At 35.7% G+C, this 19,460-nt stretch overlaps 1 protein-coding gene across 5 annotated transcripts in view; it reads left to right on the forward strand.

The window, feature by feature from the left end:
* Positions 1-19,460, forward strand: part of PCLO (piccolo presynaptic cytomatrix protein) — a 439,326-nt gene that overhangs the window by 320,780 nt on the left and 99,086 nt on the right. Inside the window, exon 11 of one of the 5 annotated variants that reach the window (XM_046020425.1) lies at positions 3,597-3,685. The exons of the other annotated variants lie outside the window; for them this stretch is intronic. Within the exon in view, the coding sequence (XP_045876381.1) occupies positions 3,597-3,652 (56 nt within the window). The 3' untranslated portion in view covers positions 3,653-3,685. The remainder of the gene's footprint in view (positions 1-3,596; positions 3,686-19,460) is intronic. 5 annotated transcript variants of the gene reach the window in all.

The following is a 19,460-nucleotide window of genomic DNA, read 5'->3' on the forward strand; positions in this document are numbered from 1 at the left end:
CTCTTCAGGAAAAAAAAATGCACAAAATAGAAACCGTTACCTCTGGCTACACGTTCTTATGACTTTGAGCTTAACTGCTCATAAATGTACTCTAGGGTTTTTGTTTTTTGGGTTTTTTTAGTTTTTCTTTGCTTAGAATTTTAATTAAGACCCGGGGCAGGGGACAGTATTGGATTGTTACTGATACAGAAAAAAAACAAAACAAAATAAACAAACAAACAAAAAATAACAATACCTGGAAAATGCAGCACACCGTTCTGTGCAGTGACAGAGCGTGAGGAGAGGATTTGCCCCCTGGCAGTTCTTTTCTTGCCCAAAAGCTTTGTCAGAGGATGACAGGCACAAAACAGAGGAGTTTTAAATTAGAAGTTAAAATCTCAACTCGAAATAGCAAGCGCTATGTGGAGATGTTGGCCACCTGACACATGTTTCTGATTTATTTGCACTTAAATGGTGAGTGTGTTCTGTTCTCAGTCTTGTGAATTTTACCAGAACGACTCAGTGGTTGAATGTCTCCAGTTACACAGTAACCACAAGAAGTCAGGGTGAGATGTTCACTGATTCATTAAGGAGGACATGTATGTTTTTTTCTTAGTCAGAGCCCCCTCTCCAGTCAGGAAAATTACCTTCTGAGACTCGCAGAGCTTATTCACACTTTTCACCTCCTTGTCTTTTGAGATGCCCACCTCAACATCCCACCCTTTCTGTTCCACCTTCCGTGATGGGAGCGGGGCTGGGGGAGCTTCTCAGCATTTCATGGTTTGACGTATGCAACTTAGCATTTACGGGTGCTGACTTGTAATTTTGATTACAAATGTCTGAGTGTAAAAAAAGCCGTGAAGAATAATATGGCAGATAGCCATGTACCCGCCATATTTATTATATCAACATCTTGCCATATTTGTTTCATATTTTTAGGAGAAAGGGATATACATAAGTCAATTAAAGGCTCTTGTAGTCACTTCTCTTGTCCCAGACTACTCCTTCTGTCCCAGATTACTAGACCTCATTTGAGGTTACTCTTTCACTTGCTTTTCTCCACAGTTTTATGTATGTATTCATAAATGTTTCATATCTTGCTTGTTTCTAAAATTTTGTATAAATGATATCTTAATGTCTTTTTGCAACTTCTCTTAGTCATATGAAGTTTATACGACTTATCCATAGTGATACATGTGGCTCTAGTTCATTTATTTTCACTATGGGGCAGAATTCTATTATTGTACATCTCTACTATAGTTTAATTTAAACATTCTCTGGTTATTTCAGTTATTTATGAGTTTTTTTAAAACTATTTCAAGCAATGCTAGAATTGATTTTTTGAAGTAGTCTCCTAATGCACATGTGGAGGAATTTCTTCTACAAGTTAAATTTCTGGTTATAATGACTATGTTGTTAAATAATATAGGAGAATGTTGTATGGTTTTTTCAACAGTAGTTGTTTTTTCCGAGTTACAGTCCAAAGTGTTAAACTGTTTTTTACATTTGTGAGTAGTAAATGAGTCTTCTTCTTTCTCTACATCTGTGGTCCTCTTTCTCTAAATTTTCTTTTTCGAATGTAATATGCGATGGTGTCTGTTGTTTTTGTTTACCCTCCATTTGGTAATGTTGAATAGAATATTTTATTAATCTTGTTAACTCTTGGGTTTTTCTCATCTGCATTTTGCCTCTTCTTTTGCCTCTTCTTTAATTGTATTAGTTTATGTGTTTCAAACTGAATTTGAGGGAATCTTTATATATTCTGGTAATCCTTTGTCAAATAAGTGGGCTGTAGATGTCTTCTCTCAGTACATGGCTGGTATTTTTTATTTGCCTTTTTGTTTGTTTTTATACAAATTGAAATTTTAATATGGTCAAATTTAGCATTTCTGTTTCTGTTAAGTTTTATAAATGTTCTGTATTGTTTAGGAAATTGTCCTTACCCAAAAGTCTTAAAAATATTGCTCTATATTTTCTTCTAAAAATCATAAAATTTTTCTCACTTTTCACATAATGTCCTGATAGACAGAGAATTGAGTTGTTTTACTCTATCTGTGGTCTGAGTAGAAACTCTAGGTTTTTCCCCCTCAGTAAAGATAATCATTTGTGCGTGTACCATTTACTGAATAGTGTGTCATTACTCCCACTGACCTACAATGCTCCGTCAGATACTGAATTTTTTTATACATGTGTGGGTCTTTTATGACTCGTTGTTCTAATCTACTTGTCTGTTGTCTATCCCAACATCATTGTCACAGTTTTAATTATGATACCTTTATATTAAGTCCTGACATATAGTAGGTACCATATTGCTGTTCTTCAGAACTGTCTTGGGACAATTTTTAACCTATGAGCTTTCATACACATTTCAGAATCTTCTTATCAATTTTCAGGAAAATCTCTGTGGGAAATTTGATGGTGATTGTATTGAAGGACTAGATTAACTTGAGAAAAAATAGATCTTTTTATACTGAGTCATGTCTGTTTGAGTCTTAAATGCATTCACAATACTGGACCCTTGTCCTACCTAGAGATTTAATCATTGTATTTTGAATTACTACAATAAAATAAGTTAGGACAGTAAAAAAAAAATTACACATAGCAATTGTTAAACTTATAAACAATTTTGTATCATTTTATATCGACATAACAATATTATATCCCTAGAAAAGGCAGAATAGAAAATGTAAATAAAATAAAATTTTGTTAAGGAAATATAATGGGCCAAATGTAATCCTTCATGTGCATATCATTGGTTCTAAGTTTCATTTAACCACTGAAGTTCTTGAACTCATTCTCCCAATTTTTTTTTAGTGTTGTGTATCCTAATTGTGAAATACATTACTGACATGATACTTTTAGAATTTCAACAATTTCCATAAAAGAACAATAAATCCATAAGAACTAAACATTTATAGTCAGTGAACCAAAAACAATCATTTGATTTTGAAGATAACTTGTATCTATATTATTACTATTATTAATGATTAAATCAAATTAGTTTGGAAGATTAGAAAGCCGTTTAGAGCCAAGATAAGAATATAGTGTTAAGATGCAAATGGAGCTTCAAGACCCTTTTAATGAACCAGTAGGTACATAGAAAAGGAGAGCATACAACCATTGATGTCCACTGCTTGCTTTTGATTTAGCCAGGGATATAGGGAAAATTAGATTCTCCCATGTCATCATACCTGTGAAGAATGATCTCATCTTTTGTTCATCCATACGTCATTCTCTGAGGAAATATACCTGTGACATAAATTCTAATTCATGGATATTGTTAAATTCTTAGTTTCTCTTGTTTTAGTATGGGCGATATTGATCCAACTAGCTGGCTTTTTGTAGAGATGATTTGACAGGGTTTCTGGCAAGAAAATGCTGTTGGCTCTATGGTTGACAATCAGTGCTTGGTGTGAGGCTGAGGCTAGCTGTTTTTGGAGTGGCAGTTTTGATGTGAGAAGTTGGCCTCCGGAACTCCTTGTTATGAAGAAGTCTCTGGTAGGAGAGTTAACTCCAGTAGTACTGTTAGAAGACACACTCCTGTGTAACTTAAGGGAGAATGTTCCTAGGCAAGAAAGTCTCTATTTCTGCTTATGCTTTTTTGGCATATGTTACAGATGGCATGGCAGTGATCAAGGTTGGAGATCAAGAAACACACCACACAGATGAGTGAGCTTCCTTGTTCTTGGTCCTGGGGGATTACCAGGTACGGATGGTCATTAGTATGAGATTTCTCAGAATTCCTACAAGCTGGTGTGTCAGGTACACATGACAAAAGATCACATTTCATGTTAATACAAAGATTTCCTAATATTTAGGAATCTATCTTATGGAAAGAAGGAAAAAAAACTTGAGGCACCTGGACTGGTAGGTTATGATGTATTGTTTTTAGGAGGCAGTGACAGCTTCCTTACTTTGTCAGAATACTGATGACCAGCTGTGTTGCCAGGACAAAGAAATATATTTATCATTTTTTATCCACTTACTTTGAAATTAATCAGAGGAAATGTATGTTTGATTCATAATATTTCTGGTAGAGATATCAAGAAAACTAAAGAATTACCCTGTTTTGTACATTTTTTGGTAAGTGTAATAATCCCTACCGTAATTTGCTTGCCTTTATTAACAAGGGTAGCATACCTTGAAATGTTTATGTATGTTCAAGTGATACTGATTCTTAAAGTTCTGGATTTGTCTAGTCAGTATGCCATAACAGGCTACATTTTAGTGTGTGTGTGTGTGTGTGGGTGGGTGGGTGGATGTGAGAGAGAGAGAATCGGAGTGGTTGTTTTGGAAGCAAGAATGCTGAACTGTCTTTAATATTCATAATAAATCTTCATCAGCTAATGTTTTCACATGTCCCACATATTCAGAGAATGTGTTTAAAGTCAGACAGGTCAGAATTTAAATTCAGCTGTTGTACTTAACTACCTGGATATGTTGTTCAACTTTTAGTACCTTGGTGTTCTCAGTAAAGAAATTGAGATAATAATAGTCAGATTTAGAAATAAGGTACTGGAAATATTAAATACAGTGTTTGGCATCGCGTTTTACATAGGTGGCAAAAAGAGCATGTTTACTTTCACTTTGGTTATCTTTGATGGTAAGAATATTTGCTACATTAAGATTGAATTCTTTGTCCCTTATACCTGCACACGCTTAGATAACTGACCATCGTCAGTTTTGATCTCTGAACTGCAGGGACACAGAATATTTCTCATTAACAAAACACCGAACTTGGGTCAGAAACATGGAGATAAAGCCATCTTCAAGACTTTAGTCAAGTTACTGATGTCCCCTCAGTCTCCTTTTATCTCATCTGTACAACTGAGAGGTTTTAAGACCTATCTCACAGGGTTAATGGGATGAAAGGAGTTGATATATTTTATGTGCTTTGTTAACTCTAAGGCACTAGACTAGCTATAGAAGTTACTTTTTTAAGGACAGATAAAGTTATTTGCATGGATGACAATAAATCTTACAAAGTTCAGGCTTTCCATGGGGCAACACTGAACCGTTAGAGCTGTCTGCTATAGTGAAATATTATTTCCGTTATCAGGCTTGAATAAGTTAAGAACAAACAAACACGGAATGCCTGAAGTGATTAAGCCATTTCTCATTTTAACTGTAAAACCAAAGTTTTGGCTAATCTTTGAAAAGGCTTCTAATTTTTCTTCTTATTACCAGTCTGTTAATCAGTAAACCTCGCATCTGATTAAAATCTCTGGATTAGGTGCCATGAATATCTGTTCATGTAACTTTCACCATCTGTTAGTCACTGAAAACACATTTTGTTAGTGAGCAGGGCCGTGGTCTAGGTGTCTGATGTCTGACCCTCAGTGTCTGGACTCATTTTTCTTATTAACTCCTCTTGTATGGTACTTTTTTTTTTTAAAGATTTTATTTATTTATTTGACAGAGAGAGAGATCACAAGTAGGCAGAGAGGCAGGCAGAGAGAGAGGAGGAAGCAAGCTCCCTGCAGAGCAGAGAGCCCGATGTGGGGCTCGAACCCAGGACCCTGAGATCATGACCTGAGCCGAAGGCAGCGGCTTAATCCACTGAGCCACCCAGGTGCCCCTGTATGGGACTTTTGATGAATCACAGAGGCCCACTGGGTCTTGGGCATTAAATGTACAGAATCCTCCTCTAGACCCTTCTCTCATGCTTGCTTAGGAGACCCTTTATCTGTTGAAGTGATGTCAGGGAGGGAGTGAGCCTTGAGAATAGAAATGGACCATGGTCAAAGGTTTCAAACAAGAAGGTGAAATGGTAGCATGTGAGCCCTGATGAGCTACGTGTGTTGGATGAAACGAAAATTCAAGCCCTGACATTAAGAGGGTGAGAGTGATTACATGGGCTGAAGAGATAAATGAGACCAGAATGGAGAAATTATGACACTGATGAAAGTCAATTGTCAGGGCTCCTTCTTCATGCAGCCAGCCCCTGACACAGCTCTGGAAAGTTCTGAGGAACTGGTCGTGTTTGTGGCATCTGTTGCTTTTTTTGCCATTTGTCATTTGTTGTAGTTTCTTTTGCCTTTTTAACAGATATTCACTTGCATCCCATTTTGTATTCCTAACTTTATATTTTTTCCTCAAAACTGCATAAGCCTCAGGCCCTACAAAACTTGAATTCATCCCTGCATGAGATGTTTCTTAATGGAAGGACCCTGAAGTGTGTACTATAGAATTATAAAAACATATTGGGGTGCCATGGTAATATACTGAGGTAAGATGGAGATAAAACTAAAGAAAATGAAACACAACAGGGAGTTTGGCGAGAAGGTTGTTGTAAAGGAGTGGTGGTGCTATTATTAGGAATACCAGAAATAATGAAGAGTGTATATGGGTTACAACATGTGTTTGGTAACTACTCTGCACTGGTCTATTCTAGAACGATATGATGCTACCCTGCTTGGAAGGTGTCTACAGTCTAGAAAGGCAGTGGTTAAAAATTACTCACTATAGAGGTAAGGTTTGATGAGGGTCTAAATGAATAAAAATATAAATAATTCTGAAGACTAGAAGAAAGTTACCTTTAAGGGGGAAAAAATCATTTTTTAGTGACTTTTTATGAGCACTTTGTGTTTTTTTGGTTGCGGTGAGAGGACTATAGAAATTCAGAACGCACTGGTGTATTCCGTGTGCATTAGAAACCAGTACAATAACTAAGTGGAGATTACAGATATGCCCCCTCCCATCCCAAAGAATCCCAGGTAAACTTCCGGTAATTTCTAACAGCAGATTGTAAACTTCTCAGGGCAAGGAACTGTCCAGGAACTGAAACAGATCTTTTCCAGCTTTCATTTATTTCATTATTAGTTTTTACAGTTAGGACATTCTGCTGTGCTCCAGATAGAGCGATGAGTGTTGAAACAGAATGTTCTGCGGAAATGCAGGTTTTTAGGTTTTCATGCCAGCACTCAATGATTTCAGATTAAAGGCTTTTCATATGTATAGTAAATTACACTGAGCATTGGAAGAAAATAAGATTTCTTTCTTAAGCTCCTTTTGTTTTCTTTTACTCTTTAGTCTTTCCTAGATCCTCCTCATCATCCTTTATGGTGCTTGAGTCTGCCGAGGTCTATGAGTGGATCTGTTTAGTTCTATCATTTTTTTAGTACATGCTGTATAGAGTGATCTCTCTTGATCCCATGGGGACATAAATGAAGAAAGCGTGGACTATACCTTAAAGCTGGCGAGACAGAAAATAGCAAAACTATTTATAAGTAGCCTATATTTAATGGTGGTATGTGCTAAGGAGAGGAATCCAGCAAGGGGCAGGGTTACGCATGTAGGGGAGTGGGTTCCAACTTTAGAGGGGTGTTCGTGGAGGGCCTCACGCAGAAGGCCGGAGTGGAGTAAAGCGCCCAAGGAGAGGAAAGACAGAGCCAGAAGGTATCAGTATTCCAGCAAACAAATGAAAAGGGCAGAGGCCCAGAGCAAGATCATGCCTGGTGTGCAGGAGGAAAACTGAGACAGCAAGGAGCCCCGTGTGATGGGAGCTAGTGAGCATGTGGGAGAGGGCAGCAGAGGTTCCGGTCCAAGCAGTCACAGAGATCGAATCTTGTGGGCCATTGTCAGGACTTCAGCTTCTGCGCGTGTGGGATGAGAAGCCCCTGGGCTGACACACAGGAATACTCCTCTCTTTCTCTCTTCAAGTAAATAAATAAATCTTTTTTTTTTTTTTTTTTTTGAAAGGGGAAGTCGGGGAGCTGGGGGTTTGCCTAGGCACAGGTTGAACGTCTGACTCTTGGTTTCAGCTTGGGTCATGATCTCAAGGTTGTGAGATGGAGCCCCTCATTGGGCTCAAGGCTCAGCAAAGAGTCTGTGGAGATTCTTTCTTTCCCCCTTCCCCTGCACACACCCCCTCCGACCCGCCGCTTGTGCACGCATGCTCTCTCTCTCTCCAAAGAAATAAATCTTTTTTAAAAAACTTAAATAGGAACAGTCTGAGTGTTATAACAAGGATAGTTTAAAGGAGTGAAGGGTAGAAAGACAGCAGTTAGGAAACTAAAGAAATAACCCAGCTGTGTAATGTGGCTATTCAGACCAAGGTGGGAATAGGGACATAATGATAAAGTGTTATAATACATTGTGTATATATTTGTGTACACACACAGCCAATACAGTGTGTGTGTTAAATTTTGGCTGAGTGAAAATGACCTCATTTGTTCCTAGACATAGTATTCAGAATTAGTAAGCCAAAAGCCCCTCCCCCATATTTTGAAATCATAAATCCCTATATACCATAACAGTCCTACAGAATGAAACATGGAATAGTCTGACCCGAAACTGCCAAAAGTGGGAGGGCCACAGGGGAAGAAAGGTGTAGGCCTTCTCCAAACTGCACAATGGTATGAAAATGATAATTTGATGATTGTAAACCTTGCCTCTTATGTCTTATGTTATCAAATGAGTTGAGTCCGAGTTCATGGTGACCTACTAGGCCTGTGACAGACATACACCAACCTTTCTGGTCTCATTTCTCTCTTCAGCCCATGTAATCACTCTCCCTTCTTAATGCTAGGGCTTGAATTTCCTTTTTATACTTAAAGCAGAGGAGGTGGTCCATCCTCATTCCCATTTCTCAGCTTCCGACCCACCAGCCCTCCAGAGTTCTCAAATCCTGGAGCCAGAGTTTTGTTTACCTTCCGTGATGCTCCTACTCCTCCCTGGGAGAAAGCGTTTCGGGAGTCATAAACTGATTGAGCTTAGTGACCCATAATCTAGTCCCCTCTCTGACACACATTAAATATCTGTCTGCTCGATGTGCTAAGTTTTATCATAATCAAATGCATTCACTTATTTTGTTGTTGCACTTAATTCTAAAATATTAGCTATAAAAATAGTCAAGATTTTAGAATTGGATTCTGTGTACCTTAAACAGAAAAAAAGCCCTTAGAATGCCCGTTTTCCTGAACTTAGACAAGGAATCGGGAGGGCTGGCTTTTGAAACTACCACTAAATATAATTTCTAAAGCTGAGGTTTCACATCTGTAAAAGCAGGGTAAGTTACACTTATCTTAATGATTTTACTGGAATGCTATGAAGATAAAATGAGAAAAAGTAGGAAAATGATTTCGTAAAAAAATAAAGTCCCATATTGTTTCTATTAACATAAGTGAAACGGGTCTGATTTTGCTTCTTTTAATCAAAAGGACTTCTTATAATTAGCCAGTATATGTATGAACATCCTTCATAATTCATAGTATATATTGCTGTTAGTTTTTATAATTGTAATCATGTATGCTTATGAATTAGGAGAAATAATTTCTCTTCATGAATTTTTGAGAGCTGGAGGGAAGATAGTGGAGTTTTGTTTTACATCCATGGGTAGATATTGATGTTAAACTGTTGTCTTCTGCAGCGCCTGGGTGGCTCAGTCCGTTAAGCCTCGGACTTTTGGTTTTGGCTGGGTCATGATCCCGGCAGGATCCAGCCCTGCTGGGCTCTGTGCTCTGAGCTCATCTGGGAATGAGCTCAGGATTATCTCTCCTCCTCTTCCCCTCCTTCTCCCTCCTCCTCCGCCTCCACTATCCTCCCCCTCTACCCGCCCTCCCCCATCAATGCTCATGCTAGCGCCCACTCTCTCTCTCAGATAAATAAAATCTTTTTTTTTAAATCTTGTCTTCTTAGGCAATTCTTGTTTTTTAATGAAAAATCAGTTATTGTAATATGTTTCATGTTATTATATAGATAGAAATATCATTTTACATATTAAAAGTGATTTAGAACTTTTGGAATGAAATTCTGCCATCACATGGTATTTGTTATTTATTGAACATCTCTCAGGCCAATGTAAATTATTTGCTAATTCTTCTTTGATATGTGAGAAATAAAATATTGACAATTCTTATGAAGCAATAATTCACTTTATTTAAGATTCTCTCAGGATGATAAAATGGTTATTGATTTTTTTATTGTTTGAAATGGCTTCCTTATTTTATTTATATCCTTTAGTGCCTCAAACGGTGAAAGAATTTATACATTAAAAGATCACCATTTTACTTTTGATTATACGATTCATAATAATGATATAGTATCTTTGGCTCAAAAATAAGCAAAATATTGTTGTAATATTGTAATGTGTTGTAATATTTCTAGTGATGAGTACTTGGGTCAGGATAAAAACTCCCTATTTCTTTGTCAAAAGAAAAATTCTGTTTTCTTATGTAGAGTAAGTATATTTGCATTTAACTTTTGCTTTTAAATTTTGTTTGGGAGATTTCTTATTAGAATTTTCCTTTTCTGAAATATAATTTTCTTTTTATCTGATTTTGCACATGATTTAAAGTTACAATTCAGTAATCAAAGTTTTGTGCATTCTATCTGTCAACTGATGTTTGAACTGGAACTTATATTGTCCGTATGTACGTTAATTCTCAGTGGAGAGATGATGATATTGGTGATGATACTGCCACTGATCCAAATAACTCTTGTATTTTTTTTTTTTAAGATTTATTCATTTGACAGATAGAGATTACAAGTAGGCAGAGAGGCAGGCAGAGAGAGAGAGAGGAGGAAGCAGGCTCCCTGCTAAGCAGAGAGCCAGGACTCTGGGATCATGACCTGAGCTGAAGGCAGAGGCTTTAACCCGCTGAGCCACCCAGGCGCCCCATGACTCCTGTATTTATTAGAAAACTCCTTTTCCTAGAATAAAGTGACAATATGTTGGGTTGAAATCTGTTGTCTGAGTAGTGGGATACATTTAAATAACAATTAAAAAGAACAGTACAGAATATATGAATATTAAAAAGGTTAAGAACATAATTAAAGTTAAAATCCATAGTGGTTCAATAGAGATACTTAAAGCAGAGGAGGCCACAGTTAAGGCAAGCATTTCTCATGGACAGTTGCGTCCTGTAGCCTCGCTTCCTATGTCCATTCAATTAATATGTATCTATATATTCATGAGTGCCTTTAGGATTAGTGGGTTACACTCTACTTAATGGTATTGATCTGGTAATACCATTGAATTACAAAGTTACTTGAAAACATCTACTTTGTTCTAACAAAATGAATTGGGAAATTAAAAGTTTATAAATTTATGAACTTCAGTCTACTTCAGATGAGATGTTAACATCACATACCTATCATTGGATAGCTCCATATATTATATGATTTTCCTGGAATTATTAACATTTTACTAATCTACCCATATCCTTTTTCTTGTCTTATTCAGCTACATCCTATTTTAATATGTTTCAAATAATATCTCTAATTCTAAAAACCATAAACTGTGGCCATAGAGTGATGTTAGCATCTATACCAATCTTTCCAGGAAATATTAGACTGTAGTATTAGATTATTTTAGAGTTTATAGTGATTAGATTATTATAGTGTTTATAATCTATATATAGTATTAGATTTTTATAGAGTTTATAGTGATTAGAAACATTAGAAACATAATCCTATCATGATAATCTTCTTCAAGTTGAACCACAAATCACAGCTAATTATATACCCCTTTTTACCTTAACTCTATTTAAAAAGCATGAATTTGCAATAGCCCACCTTGTCTCATATAGGATTTTCTTTCCTTTTTAAAGGCTGAACAGTATTCTACTGTATGTATAAAGCATGTTTCATTTATCATTTATCTAGCAATGGATATTTAGGTTATTTCAATGTTTTGACTATTGTGTATATAACTATAATGAGCATGGTCGTGCTACTATCTCTTTGAGATCCTGATTTCAATTATTTTGGATAAATGCCTAGAAATGGGATTGCTAGATCATGTGGTAAATGTATTTTTAATGTTTAGAAAACATCATACTGTTTTTCATAATGGCTGCACCATTTTGTATTCCAACCAAGTACAACATTCTGCTTTTTCTTCCTCTTTACCAACACTCACTTTTTTTTTTAATTGTATAATGGCCATTCTAACAGGTGTGATTTTTATTTGAATTTCCTTGATAATTAGTGACATTGGGTAATCCTTCCTACATTATTTTCCCTTATAACAGCGTTCAGCATAATTTCCCATCAGTGTGCAAGTGCAAGTGTGCTCTTTGCTTATTTTCTGGGAGTGGAATGGAGACAAGAGATGAGAAAGTCAATTAGCCTTTTTTTCATTCCTAATTGACATTGTTTATCCACCAAAAATGGTGCATCCCACAAAAACTTTGTTTGTTCAACTATCTTTTTCATTTTTTGCATGTCCAAGTCTTCAAATAAAATTGTCATATAGGGAGTTACCTGGGTGGTTCAGTTGTTTAAGCATCTGCCTTCAGTTCAGACCATGATAGCAGGTTCTGGGATCAAGTCCCCCATCACCGTCCTTGCTAAGCCAGGGAGCCTGCTTCTCCATCTCCCTGCTGCTCCTCCTGCTTGTATGCATGCACGCACTCTCTCTCTCTCTCTGACAAATAAATAAATAAAATCTTAAGAAAAAATAGTCATATAGATAAGAAATATATTTTTTTAAATTATCTTTTTATTATAATTAAGATGGAATTATAAAAAATGTATGTGTTCTTTGTGCTAGGTTTTACATATTTGAGCACCATTTCTATGTAGATGCACTATGAGGTAGGTTTAGTTAGCATAAACTGAATGGGATTTTCTATTTGGTGAAACTAGCATTGGCCTGAGAGATAGATGAAGTTCATACTTCTGCACTACCATTAACTAACTGTGTGCTATTGGAAGTCTTATCACTTCCTGTTTCACGTTTCTAATGTATTCTATAAGAAATGAAAACTAGAGCATCTGCAAGGATCTTGCTTGCTTTGTAACGTGAGTCTATAAAATAGTTGTGACCTGCTTTTACAACACATTTTATTTATATGATTCTTTTTCAGTGACTTTTTTTATTGTTGACCATTAATACTGTAAAACATGTGCTAATCTATGTTCTTTGTAATTTATTTTTTGTGCTTAGACTAAATCTCTTTTAGATCTGTGAGTATAGAAGTCATTGATTCTAAATATTTCAGTGTATTCAACCTAGAAAAAAATAGTGGGCCTGCCCAGACTATTCAACTACTGTCTTTGATATTTCTTGGATTTTTTTTCCTATTTGCAATGTTGTGAGAATTTTTATTTTGCAATTATTTATATTTATATATAATTTACATATGCATGCCACACTTTGCTTGTTTTGCTTGTTTTTATAAAAAGTGCGAATGAAAGAAGAAATATGGGAAGTGAATCACTCAAGACCCCATCCCAAATTAATGACAGTTTTAAATTCAGAATTCAACTCTTTAATTATGAGCTATCGAAAAATTGGGTGCCTGGGTGGCTCATTCAGTTGAGTGCTTGACTCTTGATCTCAGCTCAGGTCTTGATCTCAGGGTCCTGAGTTCAGGTCCCACATTATATATAAGCTGTATAACATTATTCAAAGAACTCTTATCGGTGGTATTATCATAGCATATACTTTTCCTTAACAGTCTGTTTCATTTATATTGGGCTTGTTTACTCGATGAAAAAATATGCAGTAGTTTTAAGCAAAGAAGTAGAAAGTTACCCCAGATCTCATATCTCTCATACACACACATACACACACACACACGCACACACACACACAAATATATATGTTTAATACTAGTGAAATTTGGAAGAATGTATATTTATAAAATTTACATTAAATATTCTAAGGAGTTTAATTCTATTATCAATATACTATGAAGATAGGATATTGTGATATATCATATTTTTAAAAATGTATAACTTAACAGAGTTAAAAATTTTAGTGTTTTAGGGTGGGAGGTTGGGGGAACAAGGTGGTGGGTATTAGGGAGGGCATGTGGTTGCATGGAGCACTGGGTGTGGTGCAAAAACAATGAATACTGTTATGCTGAAAAGAAATTTTAAAAATGCAAAAAAAAACCAGCTTTTAGTTTGAATGGCACTAGCACTAGATATTTTTTTTTTTTTACTACTTTAGAGAGAGGGAATGGGAGTAGGCAGAAAGAGAGGGAGGGAATCTCAAGTAGACTCCACACTGAGTGTGGAGCCTGATGCAGCGCTCAATCTCACGACTCTGAGAACATGACCGGAGCTGAAACCAGGAGTTCATCACTTAACCAACTGGGCCACCCAGGCATGCCCGTATTCTAAGTTTAAACCAAATTTTGATTCAGACTACAAATTGAGTATTCCAGCCCCTGAGTTAACCAATCCAGACACAAATGTGGCAATGGCCAGCGAAGATAAACTAGATAGGGTATTCCCTGGGGGCCCTGGGGCATCAACACCAGCCCTGAGAGCCTGAACAATGACCACAGAGGGCAGTGAGAGGGAAGGTGGCGAATGTAGAAGAGGAAAATTAGATGACATGATTCCTATGCTTGAACATCTTAGTATATATGTAAGGTAAATTTGTGGATAAGGAAAAATAATGAAAAACAATGTGTAAATTTCAGAATCCAAACTATTTTTCATATCTTCATATAAAGCTCCTACTCAAAAATTGCATTTTCATAAATTATAAATAACCAGTTGTTTTTTCATTGTGCCATAGTCATAGTCTTCTCCCCCTCGTAGAGTAGAAATAAACTGAAAAAGTGATCTGGCAATAACCTCCCCCTTGAGAAACCCAAGGATGGCAAATTAGCCAGTTTGCTGAAGATCACAACGTCTAGTAAATATCCAAGCTAAATGTGAACACCATATGATTATGGAGAAGAGAAAGTATCAGCAGTCAGCAGTGCCTTGGTTCTTAAAACACATTTCTGAAAAAGTATTTGTCTTTCTGAAAATAGCATATATATTCCTTATTAAAAGAAGGGCAGATTTAAATTTTTTAATGTTAAATATCAGACACATTCACATCATTGCATTTGAAAGTGTTATTAGACTATTGGTTAAAAAACTAGAATGTAACATTGTATTGTAGCCCTTTTTAAGCAATTCAGACTACATTCTCAATAAAAGGAAATTCAGATTATCTTCCTTTCCGTGTATCTCTGGAGACATTGTCCTTGTTAGTGGAAGTTGTTCTGATGACCTCTTCAAGTTGTGAAGTCATTTTATTTTTATTTTTTAATTTAATTTAAATTCAATTAGTTAACATATAGTATACTATTAGTTTCTGGAATAGAGTTCTGTGATTCATAAATTGTATGTAACACCCAGTGCTTATTACTTCAAGTGCCCTGTGAGGTCATTTTAAATTCAGCTCATTCAGGTGAACCAGGGAAATGGGGCCCCTACAAGTCCCTAAGGATGGATACCTCTAGAGTGTGGAGAGTAAGGAGGGAAAAAGCAGGCAGAGAGAGACTGCTTCAGTGAAAGTCACTCCAGGTTTTATATGTTATGTACCAAGGCTCTGTTTTAAGTTTTGCTCAAACTATGTATTCCAAGAGTAAAAATAAGAGTCAATCATAATGGCAATGACAAAAATGGCAACGTTATTATGAGATTAGCTCTTCAAGAAGATACTTTCGAACCTTAAGATTTTATGCGTCTAGATGAGTTTTCTTGGGGAAATACATCTGAGTTTTTAATGTCTTGTCATGACTGAGGGAGTCTCCTTTGTCCTGTAAATAGATAGGACACTATTCAAATACTATTTTTCCCCTTACTTTCCCCATCCTCACTCTTTTTCCCTCCCTGATATTCCATTCTTCTGCCATTTTTTTTCTTTCCTTCCTTTATGTTAATGTATACATTGGTTAAAGTTCTAAAATACTTTTAAAAAACTGTATAATAGAATAAAATATATCTATCTGTGTATTTCTCTTATATTAATATTTCATCACTTGAAAATGAATGAGTAATTAGTATAACTGATGTGGACAATATATTGGACCCCTGAAACTCACTTGCAAGGTTTGTTCACAATTTAGAAACCCAAGGCAAATGACCATTTCAGATTCTGAGTTTTTGCTGCTGCTGCTGATTTATAAATGACTTTTGAGAGCAAATGTCCAGATTTAGGAAATTAATCTATAGTCATGGTTAATAATATCAGTGGAGAAAAGTGCAAAACAATAAAGTATGCTTAATTTATGATATACATATATTTTTTAAATTAAGTTTGGATTTTGTTTTGTTCTGTTCTATTACCCAAAAGGCATTAGATTCTCGTTCCATAGCATGCCAGCCTCATTGGTTCATGTAGTTTCCCTCGTGTGTGTGTGTGTGTGTGTGTATAGGTGTATTTGGTTTTTATGTTTGTTTTTTTGTTCATTTATTAACTCATTCATTTCCTTTCAACTCATTTTCTTTTCCCACTTCCTTCCTCTGTTCATGAGCAACAATTTATAATTTATATAATTTCTGGGGTTTTTTGGAAAATATATAATATACCTGGGTACAAGTAGCATTTTAATGTACATGAATTATCCTTGTCCTGTAGACAGATCCTGTTTCTCACTTGGTTTTAGTTGGAAAATAGTTTTAAGGTGAATCCACCTTTCGCTTAACACCTGGTATGGTCTTTTTCTGCACCCTTGCCAGGTATTTCCATCTGGAGCACTTACTATACTCTCATTGTCCCACTTCTCCTGATACTGCCTCCGCCCACAAATACACACTCAGCAAGATTTCTGACTCATATGGTATACATGGGTTTAATTTCATGATGTTCTGCTACATTGCCCTCCAGAGGGGTGCACTTATCTGCATTCCCGTTAAAATAATTGCATGTTTATAAATTGTAGACAAGCAGTTGATTTATTTTCCTATGACATAGTCATAGTATTCTCACATCACAGAGTGGGGTAAATCTGAACATCATCCAGTAAGTTTAATCTCCTTTGAAGTCAGGGTCCCTTGGTCCTACATCCCTGTCAACACATGGTATTTTCTGGTTTTTAAACTTTTTGCAATACGATAAGAGCTAAGGAGTATGTCATTATTGCTTTAACTTGTACTTTCTAATCATTATTGAGTGTGGGTCTTTTATATATACTTTTTTAAAAAGATTTTATTTATTTATTTGACAGACAGAGATCACAAGTAGTCAGAGAAACAGGCAGAGAGAAAGGAGGAAGCAGGCTCCCTGCCGAGCAGAGAGCCCAATGCGGGGCTCGATCTCAGGATCCTGGGATTATGACCTGAGCTGAAGGCAGAGGCTTTAACCCACTGAGCCACCCAGATGCCCCTATATATACTTTTAACACTTTTAAAATTCTTTCTTTCTGGATCATCTTAGTTTTACTAACTGCAAGGATGTTTCTGCTTTTTTCTAGTAGAGTATCAATTTTTATTAATTTTTTTGACAGCATACAATATTAGACACAAGGTGGTGATCACCACGTAAGTGACTAATTGTGTAGTGCCTGCCACTTACGAGGTCCAGAAAAAATAGTTGTGCAATAAAAAAAAAGTCATGAGATTTTATATATGTTTGGATATACCTATGATTTCAACTGTTAGCTCATTAATTTTAATCCAGAAGATGTTTGTGATGTAAGGGTAAATATTAAATATAGACAAAGAAATAACACACATGAAATTGTGCATTATAAAGAAAAGCATTTACCAGTTTTAGGAGATATAAAGTTAAGGAATCCCAGAAGTTATAAAAACCCATAGTTGAGAATGTTTTATGTTGAGTGATTTTTTAAAATTCAAACATTACGGGGCGCCTGGGTGGCTCAGTGGGTTAAGCCGCTGCCTTCAGCTCAGGTCATGATCTCAGGATCCTGGGATCAAGTCCCACATCGGGCTCTGCTCGGCGGAGAGCCTGCTTGCCTTCCTCTCTCTCTGCCTGCCTCTCTTGTGATTTCTCTCTGTCAAATAAATAAATAAAATCTTTAAAAAAAAAATTCAAACATTACCTGACTATTGTCTTTTTTGGTGTTTGATAACATGTTAAGTATAAGATTGTAAACAACAAATCCTGTCATCAGTTGTTGCACATTGAATAAAAATTCAGATGGTCTTAGTTTTCCTATTAAAAGCCATTAGTATAGGCACTTCATAGGGATATAATTGAAACATCATCTGTCCACTATCAAAGTTGAACAATTCATTAACGTACATGTTGATAGAATTTAAATATAAAGAAAATGTAAATGCTGAATAATAGATATAGTCATGCATGTGTACACTGTATTGCAGGAATTATTTCTAAAACAAAGTCAGAGTACAGTTATCTTCAGATTGACTCTGCTTCCATTTAATCAATTAAATGATAAAATATTACTTTAGTGAACCTCAATATAGCATGATCATATTCAACAAATATTTATGTGCATTTTAAAATAGTTTATAGGATTTTGCAATTAACATTTTTGAGGTCATATCATACTTAATTCTCACAATTATTAGAACCTTGTTATGAATTAATAAGGAGTGATGGGTTATATTCACTTGGTTACTTTAGTATGGTTCTTGTAGGGTTTGTTAGGGATTTGGAGAGGCGGTGGATAGGAAAGGTGTTATTAAAGGACTAGTCGCAAGTCACCACATTCCCTGTAGTATCTGATACTCACCATTGGAACCAAGTACTGGCAAAATCTTTTGAACCACAGCCCTGCACAAACTCTGGTGGAAAACCGAATGAAGAGAAACGAAGCTTGGTCTGTGCATCATGGAACAGAACAGGTGGTGTTGTTTATGACTTCAGGCGTATTTCTACACAAGATTCTAGTTATTTGTTGTGGGTTGTTTTTTTTTTTTTTCAGCAATTTTATTAAGGATTTTAAATAGTTTTCCCTTTGTAATACTAGAAGCATTTTTTAATTTCATTAAATAATTATGTTTTGTAAATTTCCCCTTTTATTTTGAGAGGTCAAAAATAAACAAGTTAATCCAAGAAAAGAAGCATGAAGATTATGCAGCTGTTTCTTTTCATAGAATATGCTCTTGCCGAAAAGTGACAATGCAATTATAACACTATAATTTGTTTCAATTCAAAATCATCTGTATATAAATATGCTCTTTATGCTGACTTTTTTTTTAAAGTGTGTTTTTCAGTGTGCTTTTCCTTTTGTACTGCTGTATTTTTCTTTAGTGAAATCATCATTGTCTCTTATGTAATTTTCTCATTTTATATGTACAACAGCCTGGGATTGTTGAATTAAACCTAAGGCCCATCTGAAGATAAAGTTTTGTTGGAGTAAGTTCTAGAAAAGCCGTTTTTGTTTGTGTTATTGTGGACATTTTTATGGACTTCTTTTGCCATTTCACTGTAGTAAAAGAATTTACCATACTTGTTTGCAACCAGTAATGTGCTTTCCAGTGTGTATCAAAATCATTAAAACTTTTAAAGTTTCAGTTATGCCATGTTTAGAGTTTTCCACTGAAGCCAATGGTGAGCAGTAGGGAATTTCACATAAGCATCTGTGAAGCTCATTAAAAGCCCAATTGTTCAAGTATTTCTTTTTGTTTCAATTATAGCTCAGTTAGGGTGTACATTTATTTTCTTAGGTAAAGCTGGTAGCATTCACAAATATTTGGGCACTATAACTTGAATAGTTTCATCTAATTTCTATCCATTTCACATAGATACATATTAAGACCAGATGATTCATGCCAAGTATGTACTCCTAGATTATTTTGACAGCTCATGT

This window comes from Meles meles, chromosome 10 (genome assembly GCF_922984935.1).
Source record: "Meles meles chromosome 10, mMelMel3.1 paternal haplotype, whole genome shotgun sequence".
NCBI lineage: Eukaryota > Metazoa > Chordata > Mammalia > Carnivora > Mustelidae > Meles > Meles meles.